This window comes from Xenopus tropicalis, chromosome 7 (genome assembly GCF_000004195.4).
Source record: "Xenopus tropicalis strain Nigerian chromosome 7, UCB_Xtro_10.0, whole genome shotgun sequence".
In the NCBI taxonomy this organism is placed as follows: domain Eukaryota; kingdom Metazoa; phylum Chordata; class Amphibia; order Anura; family Pipidae; genus Xenopus; species Xenopus tropicalis.
In genome coordinates, this window is record NC_030683.2 from 40,024,614 (window position 1) to 40,037,490 (window position 12,877).

General features: G+C 38.3%; 1 protein-coding gene across 1 annotated transcript in view; it reads left to right on the top strand.

Moving 5' to 3' along the window:
- Positions 1-12,476, top strand: part of alox5 (arachidonate 5-lipoxygenase) — a 31,352-nt gene extending 18,876 nt beyond the window's left edge. The window contains exons 9-14 of the mRNA XM_004915925.4: positions 688-774; positions 1,734-1,912; positions 3,945-4,066; positions 7,795-7,895; positions 9,350-9,520; positions 10,015-12,476. Coding sequence (XP_004915982.1) covers positions 688-774; positions 1,734-1,912; positions 3,945-4,066; positions 7,795-7,895; positions 9,350-9,520; positions 10,015-10,194 — 840 coding nt within the window. The 3' untranslated portion in view covers positions 10,195-12,476. The remainder of the gene's footprint in view (positions 1-687; positions 775-1,733; positions 1,913-3,944; positions 4,067-7,794; positions 7,896-9,349; positions 9,521-10,014) is intronic.
- The last annotated feature ends 401 nt before the right edge of the window (positions 12,477-12,877 follow it).

Genomic DNA, 12,877 nt, shown 5'->3' on the forward strand with positions numbered 1-12,877 from the left:
TGCCTTGGGGAGCACTGTGAAGGCAAGCAGTACAAACATGAGTAATCTTTAAAAGTAACATTTTTTAAAATGCTAATCAATCAATTTATTTGAACTACCAACTAGACAAGGAAACCAATAATCAGAGTGCAACTGTATTGCAGTGCTCATTTATAAACACTGGGCAAATCTTAGTCTGGTCAGTAACCCATAGCAACCAATATATTATTTTTGTTATATGCTCTAAAACACTACTGGGCTGTGGTTATCAATTTCTAAAGTTTGCTAATTATACACAGATTTTTCATACAATTTATTCAGTTTATGACCAAACTATACATATTGCTTGAGAAAGTGTTGAACTCCAAAACAAGAGATTTTCAGGGAAAATGCAAACTTTGTGGAATCAAGATTCCCTCTGTTTTGTGCTAAAGGCCATGGAGTAAAGATTGCACCATCTGTAGCAAGCAGTCCTTATCTTGTTTCACAACGCAGCATGTGTTACCTACTATGGAGTTATTTTTCATTGTCCAGTGTTGCAGTCTTAACAATAAATGATAATGTTACATCCCAGCATGGAATATATTAGTCTTTATCTAGCAAGGTGAGAATAATAAAGTGTGGAGCAAACAGTAGCACATTACAGAAGAAGGTTAATGCCACTAATGTAACAGCAGAAATCTTCAAATGACCTCTTTCTTCTTTCAGCTCCTAATAGCTCATGTGCGATTCACCATTGCCATTAATACAAAAGCTCGGGAACAACTCATCTGTGAATGTGGTCTGTTTGATAAGGTTTGTCTTTTCCCTACTTCTTGGATTGCAAAAATGTGTATCTACAAAATCTATTATTAGTGATGAGCGAAGCTGTCCCATTTCGCTTTTTTTGACGCAACCACAACTTTTTTGATGCAACCGTGACCGTTTCCTCACTCTGCCAATTGCGAAATGCAGAATTTTGCAGCAAATCCATGCCTGCCAAAATAATTAACTTATCCCTATCTATTATGACTTTTATTCAAATAGCTGAAAGCTGAATTTTACTTAGTCAGCCATCTCTGGTTGCTCCTCCTTGTAAAACAGAAGCTACTAATGAAAAGCCACACCATGGGATTATGATATTATATATGAAGAGGCAATTGGTAGACACAGCCCAGCTGCATGCTGTATATGTGTGGCTCTCCTATAACAATTATGTTTATGAAAATGGTTTAAATGTGGTCAGGGATCTATATTAGACCTTTAAAAAAACTGGACATCTAAAACTACATACTGTAATACTCAGGATTTTACTATGGCTGTTAGCTTCTGAGCATGTGCAGTTCTTCTTAAATCAGGTTACCAAATACACCCTCTATTCTAGCAGCCAATGTAGAGATGGCACTACTGGTTGCCATAAAAACTGCTCTAGCTGTGCACTTTTCTGGCGAAACATGTTTTTTCTCTTAACCCCCTCTTCTGAGCTCAGTTTAACAGTTACAGGGCTTAATCCAAGCAGAACATTTAATCAAAGTAAGTTCTGCCTGTGTAAGCCTGCATTCTTGGTTGTATAAACTTTACAGTGTGTTTCCAGTGTGAAAGCTGCTATTTGTTATCCTGTAGGAAAATGTAATAGTGCTGGTGAACAGAGGGGATATATACAGTACACATGGTGTGGTTTGGGTGGAAGAGATGTGCCCAATTTATATACATAGTAGGAAAATGTAGGGTTTACATATCCTTTAAGTTCTGACACAGTTTGATTTCCTTTGCAGGCAAATGCCACTGGAGGTGGTGGGCATGTGGAGTTGCTGCTACGTGCAATGAAGTATTTTACATATGAATCCCTTTGCTTGCCTGAAGCAATCCAAAAGAGGGGAATGGAGAGTAAAGAAGATATTCCATATTATTACTATAGAGATGATGCCTTGAAAGTTTGGGAAGCAACACTAAAGTAAGAAAAATACTGGCAGTTTCTAAATCTCCTTATAGCTCACTACACTCAGAAGACCCAAACCCTCAGGAAAGTAAAGCAATCTTCCACACGTTACAGAGAAGTGTCTTGGGATTTTAATTTCTGCTTGTTTTTACTCAAACATTCATTCTTTGGGCTTCAAGTCAATCCAGCACTCTGTTGTATGAATTATTTTGCTACTAGCTTTGTTGATGCACCAGAAATGTGTGCTATCAAACTTCAAAGTATAGTGTTGTGTAAAGGTGGCCATACACGGACCGATTTTTTACTTACAAACGACCGATTCCCGAACAATCCGATGCTATCGTTAAGTTATCGTATAGTTGGTGGTGTACGAACGATCGTCGGCCCACTAAACGAGCCGACATTATCGTCCCCAAAATCGATCGGCCAGGTTTAAAAATTTTGGTCGGTTAACGATAAAATCTGCCAGTTGGTGTGAGTGTCAGACATTTGTCTTTCAACGATTGTTCTCTGCGCATGTCACGATTGCCAGCAGCGGAAGTCAACGACATTCGATCGTACGTAGATGTACGATCGTACATATTTTACGATAATGATGCAACAAAATCTTTCCCGAATTATCGTTGCCCGTGGATGGCATATCGTATGGGAACTCGATCGCCATACGATCGTTTGTCGATATAATCGTTCATCGCACAACGAGCGAAATCGCCTCGTGTATGGCCACCTTAAGAGAGGTTTCTGATAAACAAACAATAGGAGTTAACTAAGCTTTTGTAGTCTGGTTTTACATCCACCCAAAGGGGAAGGTAGCTGCTAACATACAGGATTCTTACCTAAAAAACCATAGAAGAGAATTAAAGCTTAACTAAAGAAGTAGGTTAGAAATGTAGAAAATGTTTTGAGCTCCCCATAATATTTTCTCTTGATTTACTGCTGTCTACTGAGCTTAGGGGCTGATAAACAATATACTGTACATATAGAATATAAATATCATAATATAAGGCTGATTAGTAATTTATACAGATAATTACTACACAGCAGTTCTGAAACAAGCACAGTTAGCATCTGCATTTAATAATCAGTTTATATGACTGACCAACCTCATTTTATGGTTAATGATTTGAGACAACCCCTAAGCTTAGCTTCCCAATGGCTACTTAGAGCACACTGAATATGTGAGTGTTGCAGATACTTTCCAAAATGGGGAGTTCCTGTGGCAACTGCTATTGAGATGCTGAACCTCTAGGTCGGTGTAGGAAGTTTAGTATATAAAACATGTTTTAAGGGTTTAATTCTCATTTAACAACCCTAGTTAATGCTTTGAAATATGGAAATATCAGGATGAAAGAATGAATGTATAAATATTTCCCTATTGGTCTGATGGTGGTACTGCAGTGTTTGGCAATAAATTAGTTTAAGTTTGGAACCCCATACAAACTGCCACCCTCTTACCTCCTAATAAGGACCCAATCTCCCAAACACCAAAAGCCACTCCAGTATTGTCTTTCCATGGCAGCCATATTGCTTGCCATTACTTTACCAGCTTGCTGATGTCATGCATCTGCACATTATTAGCGGGGCCCTGGAGTCTACTGTGCATGCATGGTTCCAATGCAGCATCTGTTGCGCATGATTCAAATACCAGCCAGAGCAATCGCACGGCAGGGGGACTGAGGCTTGACATAAGCACAGCCTTGCAAGCTGCATTCCTCTTTTTGCACTATTATTCTTAGAAACCCCACAGGGGTTGAGGGTTTACATGATAATTTTACTTTAAATAGAATATAGTATAGGTTTAAAGCTTTTTTGTCAACTTGGTCCATGGTTCATGGTGCAATATACACTGGCTTCTGAATAACCCCTTGTAATCATTATACTGTCAAATCTCAAATGTATTCAGTTAGGGTTTCATTTAAACTATTCCTGCTTCTGTCATTTGCTAACGCTCTGTATCTTGTATAAGCCAACTAAATTCTGTTTGGAAAAAAGCTTTGTATGAATAAAGTCTAATTTCTAGGCATAATAGTATTTTCACTTCATGCAGCTTTGTGAAAGATGTGGTAAACATTTACTATGCAAGTGATGAGACTGTATGTGAGGATGAAGAACTTCAAGCTTTTGTGAAGGATGTTTTTGTGTATGGACTTCGAGACAATACAGACTCAGGTAAAGACCAATTTAAAATTAAACAAATTTGTTTCTTTAAAACAATGCAAATGATGGAAAGGGTAGGTATAAAAGTAAATTGTACTTTAAACAATTTACTTAATACAGCAGGTTTATTAAGCAAGCCATCTGCAGTACTTCCACCAGGATACCAACTGGTATTTATCAGCAAGCGACGTTGCCTTCGTATGCACATCTTCATTGTCCATTTGCACTAATTGCTTAGGGCTCTGGCAAATCTCCCTTGCTAATCTCCCTGAGTTGCAATGACCCGCCATCCCACCGGCGAACATGTAAGTCGCCGGCGGGATGGCACACGTTTTGTCGCGGGCGACTAATTTCCCCGTGTGCCAGAGCCCTTAGGGTTATAAAAGCAAAAATCGTCATTAACAGTCTTCATACTAATAAAACGCCAGTTTACCATTAAAAGCAATTGTTTGAACATTTTTCATGGGATATTCTATTCTTTTATCAGAGCAGAGCTCACTAAAAAACCTTTTCACTTGTTTTTGACATTTAGATACAAATTGTGGTTGAATATCCCATGATTTTGCTAACCTTCTTGCTTCTTGTACAAGACTTTCAAAGTTATTTCTTAATGATGAAATGTTACTTAATGTTAAGAAGTGTTGTGGCTCTGTGAAGATCAGCTTCCAAACTCTGCAGTAGTTTAGGAACTAAGTTAATGTTTTCAATAACCTTACTTAGGAATACAAGTAATAAAAACAAATTCCAGTTTTTTAAGACTGACAGCTTCCTGTCTCTCACTTGCCTTTTTGCTTTTGAGTGCAACATTCGATAGGCACTGCATAACAAGTTTAATATTGTATTTTATAGTGATTAATGAGTCAAATCGTAAAGATCATCTGGTTGGACACAATTTTTGAATAGTTTTATTTATACATGTGTCATCTGCCAAAACATTGTTAAGTTGTTGAAAACGAGTAGCACCACTGCTGAAAAATGTATATGCATCCTCAACTTTTTCAGAAAATTGCTGCAATTTAACTATGTTTTTCACAGAATCATTTAGAACAAGATTTAAATTGTGTGCAGCACAATGAACAAACTCTGCATTAGGCACATGTGTCTTTATACAAGCTTGTAACTCTGAGTATCTTCCACTTATGTTGGCAGCATAGAGAAGACTATAAATTGCCAGTACCTAAACCGACAATACTACTTCAAGATCACTTATTGCTCTGAATCTCTATGAGACCCTTTTTCGAGCGATTTTACAAACAAAGCATTGTTATTCAAAACTATCAGCCTTCTATTTGCATGGAATCACTGAAAGTAAAACCCACTGAGCGGGAATTTCTAATTGTGGGCAGGGAATATGACACCTGGATTTGTGGGAAATAGAATCGCTCCGTTGAGGTAACATCTGTACCCCGGCAGTTTCAGAACTCTTCACACATCCATTCATGCAACTCTAAGGGCCCTGGCACACGGGGAGATTAGTCGCCCGCGACAAATCTCCCTGTTCGCGGGCGACTAAACTCCCCAAAATGCCATCTCACCGGCAAAAATGTAAATCGCCGGTGGGATGGCATACGTGGCGGCGCAATTTCAGTGACATCGCAGAAGTTGCCTTGAGAGGAAACTTCCACGATTTCACTGAATTCGCGCTGCCGCATATGCCATCCCACCGGCGATTTACATTTTCGCCGGTGGGATGGCATTTCGGGGAGATTGAAGCAACTGGACATGTTAAGTAATCATTGAAGACGTTTCACTGCTCATCCGAGCAGCTTCTTCAGTTCAACTGACTGGTATGGGAAGTCCTCAGCATATATACTCTTCCACTAATCTCAAGGCAACTTCTGCAATGTCACTGAAATCGCGCCGCCGCGTATGCCATCCCAGTCACCCGCGAACAGGGAGATTTGTCGCAGGCAACTAATCTCCCCGTGTGCCAGAGCCCTAACAAGTAACACCTGTTTTGATGAGTTGCATGATACTTTGGTAATCCTTTCAAAGTACCTCCACAGCATTCACGCCTCTGTGAGTTTCAGATGTCACCTTTCTGAAGAGTTACAAAGTGCCATTGTGATTGTATTAGTGAAAGAGTACCGTATATACTCGAGTATAAGCCGAGATTTTCAGTACCAATAATGTGCTTAAAAAGGCACCCTCGACTTATACTCGAGTATATATGGTAGTTTACGTTCTGCGCTCCTGGACGTGCGCTCGCTCGCACCCACCGGGGACGTTCGTTCGGCGCTCTGAAGGACGAGCACAACCCCACCCTGCCGCCCCGTGGGCATATTTGTCTAATCTAAAGCACAGAGAGCGATTTCGCTACTTACACTACTGCTGTACGCAACCCCCCCTCGGGGCATATTTGTCTAATCTAAAGCGCAGGGAGCGCTTTCGCTACTTACACTACTGCTGTACGCTACTATTCGGTATCCATGGTTACGCGACGCTGAAACTTACGGCGCACATGGAGTCCAGCATGTCTGGAAGAGCTGGCTGTCTTTTTGGGCTAAGACACAGAAGAGGAAAATTGTAAGTTACACATTGGTAGTAATATAACTATAAGGAACTCGTTGTTGTGGTATGGTTGCTGTCTTGGCATTTGGATATCACTGCTTGGGGGTGGGGTTACTGGTCCCTCTTATATTTATTAAATTGTAGAAAGCTGTTTGTCTGTAGGTTTGTGTTTATTTATGGTTAAGGGAGCTGTCATACTGTTATTCTCCTTCATAGACTCCTGAGGCAAAGTGGGCTCCAGTTGCTATATTGGTATGATGCATGTTGGAAGGAGCTTACAATCTTAACCTATCACCTTCCCTTTCACTGCCATTTCAGAGCCCAGTACAGGTTCAGTTTAATCCTTTTATTTGCTATGTCTTTTACTGCCACGTTATAGACATTCAGAATACTGCACATAAAATTTTGGGATAACATCTATACATGTGAATATATATATATTTCCCTGCATTTGCATGCTCTAGGAAGTACATTTTGTTTCCCTTTCAGGCTGCAGTTATGGAGCCGGAGTTTCTAGATAAACTAAAACTTGTGATTCTACATCACTCACCCCAAAAAGTATACGGAACTATATAAGAATTAAATAACAAATTTACACATCACAATTTCAATATGTATGTAAAATTAAATGAGATATTAACGTGTACAACCTTGCATATGGTTATCTTAGGTTGGATGCGCCTCATTTTCCAGCCCATATCTTGTGTTTATTAATATGATAGTCATGTAAGCACTTGTGAGTGTCCTTTTATTAAATAATTTGATTATTGAAACTTAGCAGTAGCTGCTGCATTTCCCACCCTAGGCTTATACTCGAGTCAATAAGTTTTTCCAGTTTTCTTAGGTAAAATTAGGTACCTCGGCTTATACTCGGATCGGCTTATACTCGAGTATATACGGTATATATGCCAAGGACTTCCCATACCAGTCAGTTGAACTGAAGAAGCTGCTCGGATGAGTAGTGAAACGTCTTCAATGATTACTTAACATGTCCAGTTGCTTTAGATTGATTTATACTAGATATTCCAGAAAGAGTTTTTCAGTATACTGAAGTAAGTTTATCATCAACATTTTAATATTTGTCAAACTATGAAATAAATGCTAAATGGCACTGCTGCCATGCTGAAATATGGGTATTTCCTGTATTGTGTCTTTATAGGAACTATATTATAACTTACCTTTTTTAAATACAAAAAGAGTGAAACAAATGTTTTTCTCTCTATTTGTAGGCTTTCCCAAAGCTATTAAGACCAAAGACAAATTAACTGAATATCTGACATTAGTGATATTCACTGCTTCCGGACAGCACGCAGCTGTGAATTTTGGGCAGGTAAATCAATATTTCTTTTTATTGTGTTTATCACTCATCAAACAGCAAATAATTTGATTGATTGTGGAAAAATGCCAGTTAATATGTCAGTGTAGTAGTTGGTCTATTGGTGTTACTTTCCCTTTACTCAAAATGATCAAGCATACAGTAAGTATGGAAGATTAAGCTTTGCTAATATTATGCCACCTTGTTGTTGCAACTTCCAGTTATAATTTTATGTATGCTTGTACAGGTATGGAACCTGTTATCCAGAATGCTCAGGAGCTGGGGCTTTTCAGAATAAGAAATCTTTCCATAATTTGGACCTTTTACTAAAAATAATTTAAACATTGATTAAACCTAGTAGGATGAATTATATTTTAGTTGATATCAAGTACAAGGTTCTGTTTTATTAGTAGAGAAAAAAGGTAATAATTTTAAAAAAAATTAATTATTTGATAAAATTGGAGGACAGCCTTCCCATTATTCAGAGCTTTCTGGATGGATCCCATACCTAAACTATCTAGTTAATAAATCTCATCTTTGAATAATACAGTAATCTGTGAATGCAGTAATCTGTTGGTTAAAGCGGACCTGTCACCTTAAGAAATAATTTCAAATTGTTTTCCATTGTGTTTGTCAAGCAAAATAAACTTTACTTACACTATATAAATTATTTTAATCTTATTTTCTTCAGCCTTGGAATTGCAGCAATCACAGCAAGCAGGCAGGGGCCATTTTGTGGACACTGTTATCAAAGCAGGCATTGCATTCTGCCAATATCTTGTTTCTGTGCCAGTATGGGGGGACCTGAGGCCCATGTCCATGCACTGGTTACACAATTTGATGGTGAGGAGGGAGGGGCAATGTGAGGAGAGCAGCAACATCTAAGAAGTTCTGAATTGAAAGCGAAAGTAACTGTCTGCCCCACCTCTATGCCTAAGGCATAGAGGCGGGGCAGGCATTATATGATTGACAGCTGGGATTTTAAAATGCTTTTATAATGGGTATGGATGTGGTAATAAAAAAAATTATTTTGGGTTTCATGTTTAATTTGAAAAGGACAGCTTTTTATGTCTGGGTGACAGGTCCACTTTAAAGCAAACTTCTTGCTAATCTTGAATGGAAACAGCCTTCTATTTGCATGAGAAACACTCACTCCAGAACCTAGAACAGTCATTAAGGCTGGAAAGTGTGCAGTGGGATTAGATTATTTCCCAAGACAGGGAACATACTGTGCTATATAAGTTACTAATGGTGTATAAAAACATGAAAATGGTGGAGACATGCTATGGAAAACTTCTTGCACCAAGGAGTAGGACATATGGGGTACATGAGGGTGCAGCCAGGGCAGATCTCAGATATTATCAAAACTGCCATTCAGTAGTTAATGCTGGGAGAGTCAGTATAGTTAAAGAAATTTAGTGAGAAATAAATTGTTAGTTATTTAACATGTAATTTATTCTTTCCTGCAGTATGACTGGTGTTCATGGATTCCAAATTCCCCTCCCACTATGCGTCAGCCTCCACCCAAGGAGAAGGGTGTTGTCACAATTGAGTTTATTATTGAAAGTCTGCCAGACAGAGGGCGCTCTTGCTGGCACCTTGGTGCAGTGTGGGCATTAAGCCAGTTTCAGGATAATGAAGTGAGTAACATCATGCAAGATTGAATGCTGGTACAGAAATACAGACAGGCATATCTATGGGGGGGGGGGATTTATCCCTGATCTTATATGTTATTAAGTGCTTGTAAGGCAATTGTTGTTTGGGAGTTTAACAGTCTGCAGTCACAAGGTACTAGAGGGGAAAGAAAAGAAGGCTGGGAGAACAGGTTTCATTGTCTAGATCTTTTGTAGCAGTACCAAATTCCATGTTCCAGTTATATGATGAATTACGAAATAAATGCATAAAATAGCATACATGAAAATAATCACTGATCCTCCACATTCATTTGTGGAGCTACAGCTCAGCGAGGGATGTTTGCTGGCAACCTAAACCTGAGCCATAGCTCTACACATATAGTGCTTATACATTTGTAGTGCGGAAGATGGCCATAACTGTATGTTGTGCATTTGAAACAAGAGTTAGAAACCTGCTTGTCCCCCATAATGCTCACATTTTGTTGCCTGTTGTTATCTAGTTATTTCTAGGCTACTACCCAGATGAACATTTTGTTGAGAAATCAGTTAAGGAAGCGATGGTGAAATTCAGAAAGAACCTTGAGGAAATCGCCAGTTTCATCCAAGACCGAAACAAGAACAAGAAGTTGCCTTATTATTATCTGTCGCCAGACAGGATCCCAAATAGCGTTGCTGTCTAACAAAGTAAAGATGTATAATTGTCTGTGAACCATATATTAAGTGTATGTCAGGGAAATATATGAGTGTAAAACCAGATGTCCAGTGATAATACTGATATTTTTATTTGTTAAGTATAAGCCTGTATAACATTTACTTTCATTATTTTCTAATGCAGTGTTGCTGTCTGTACATTTAGTCATATGCGTTTGCAGCAGGATATAAAATTGCATCCAGTCACCATTCTGTGTGTAAGAGATCATGGGCATCGCCTAGTCCTAGAGGGTCTCCAACTGCAGTCAGTCAGGTGGGAGAGTGGGATTCATGGGAATTTACCTACCCCCTCTGCCTTCAGGTGCCCCTACAGCCACAAAGACTCATCTACCTACAGTCATGCTACTGATTTTCAGTATTACTTGTTCTATATAGGAACAACACACAATCGTTGTGTTATAGAGTTCAGTGCTAAGTAAATATCCAAGGCTCTACCCAGATTTATGGTTTTGAAGAGTAACTTTATACAATACAAAATGACATAATAATCCATAATAAATCCATAATGTAAGTAATGTAAATTGCCTTGCCTTAGGCATTTTCATGCACAATTATAACAAAAACCATCATTTTTTACGGCCACTCTATGGGTGCTGTTAAAAGAGATGTTAAGTTAAGAAACATAATCCTTGTGTGCTATTTAGACCAAATGAAATACATTTGCAACATAAACCCATTAATTCACTACCGTTTTTAACATTTAAAGCCCTTGTATTTTGCATCTTATCCTGTTCCCCTATAATAAGCTCTGATCACAACTCCTTCAGGGTCAGTGGCCGTCCTGATGTGAAAAAAAGCAGGGGACTGCTCTGTACCAGACTTGAAAAAATACAAAAGCAGGGACTGCCCTATACCACTCCTTATTCAGTTGCAGCCATGGAGGAATACAAAGGTCCAGTTAGCTGTGTTTAATCCTGTTTTAACTGCTTTGCCATCTGATTTTTTAGAACAAGATTTGTTATAGTTTTATCCTATCTAAGGGCTATATATATAAACACTGAGTTACAATTTTAAATTTACATCCCCTTTAACATTAGAGGCTGTAACCTATGAAAAAGCCTTGGGTAGCAAAGGAAAGCCATTAAGCAATATTCTCTTTGCACAACAATTTCAAAACTTGTAATTAACTGACAATTTGTGGGAACTGAATAAAAACAGTCCAAGTTGTAGACTAATAACTAGAGTCTGGGTATGTCTTTCCAGGGGCCTAGCCTTTAACTCCCACCCTTGGCTTACTGAAGTAAAGGTGGCACAACCCAATTCAGATTGGCTTCTCAATTTGCAATACAATTCTACCATGTCAATTTTCCCGCTTATACATTAGCACAGGTTTAGTAACAAAGTGTCAGCAAATACCTGAGACTTATGGAATGTGGGCACAAGATTGGGGAACCCCTATTAAAAGGACACTGTTATTTGTTGGCTAAAGTGGATGTTTAATCAATCTGTTTCACAAATAAATAGTGTTTTTTTCCTGTGTCCAAATATTTAGGGACACTGAGGCTAAACTGAACCAGTGCAATTACTCAGTCTGTCCAAACAAATGTCTGATAAAACTGAATATTTATTGCATTCCATTGGTAACTGCCTAGAAAGAAGGAATTCTGGAAAGGAAACCAAGTACAACTCCTTTCATTCCATTTTAATGGAATAGCCTATTTACACCCTACTGAAGTTCACCCACTGAATTCCAAAACACAGCCAGGGCAGTTGCTGATCAACCCCCAAATACATACTGGTTTTTTTTTTCTTATTGACTCACTGGTTTTTCTGATCAAAATATGCAGAGCCGGGGAAGAGCAGCATTTAGTAAACATACATTCCCCTTGTTTGTATGCAAAGCATAAAGAATTCTAGAATGAATGTCTAATACTGCTCCAAAATGTTCTATTTTCACGGAATTCACTGATCCTAAAATGCAGGAGTGAATGGTGAAGTGCAAATTTGAGGCCTCATTCAGTAAACATTGCACATGTTCCATGTATAGGACATGAGATATTGTTTTGCTTTCTTTTGTTTTTACATGATAAAGGCCAATGTAGAGATATGAAACACATATATTGGAATGTTATCCATTTTATTTTGGCTTTCAATAAATGTTACTGCAGATTATTTATTACAAATGCAACAATGTAAGGTGAAGCCATTTTTATACATGTTAACACTGTATGTGAAGTAAAAAATACAAAATGAGTTTTTGGGTATGAACATATTTTCTTTATGAATTATATAAATATTGAAAACATGTAAATTTGTGAGATTCAGAAGGAAACAGGCTAGTGTTTAGCTGCCATTTTCGCATTCTTGCGAATCAACAGACTCAGTGTCTTCTTTTTTTCCCAAACTGCAGGATGTTTCCCAGAATTCTAGCTACTTTGTGTCACTTTGTGATGAGCGAATCTGTACTATTTCAATTCACTGAAAAATTTGAAAAACAACCAAAAATTGGTGCAAATTGGTGAAACCCATTTGCGGTGTTTTGAATCAGATCTGCTTCTGGAATCTCACGTTTAGTACAGTTTCTGGCATGAGTGTCCACATTAAATTTTCCAGGAGGGGGGGGCAAATACTACTAAAATTTGGTGGCAAAGACACAAAACTAGAATATAATGAATTGCTAAAGTTGGCTATGCATAGGCTGACTTAAAGCTA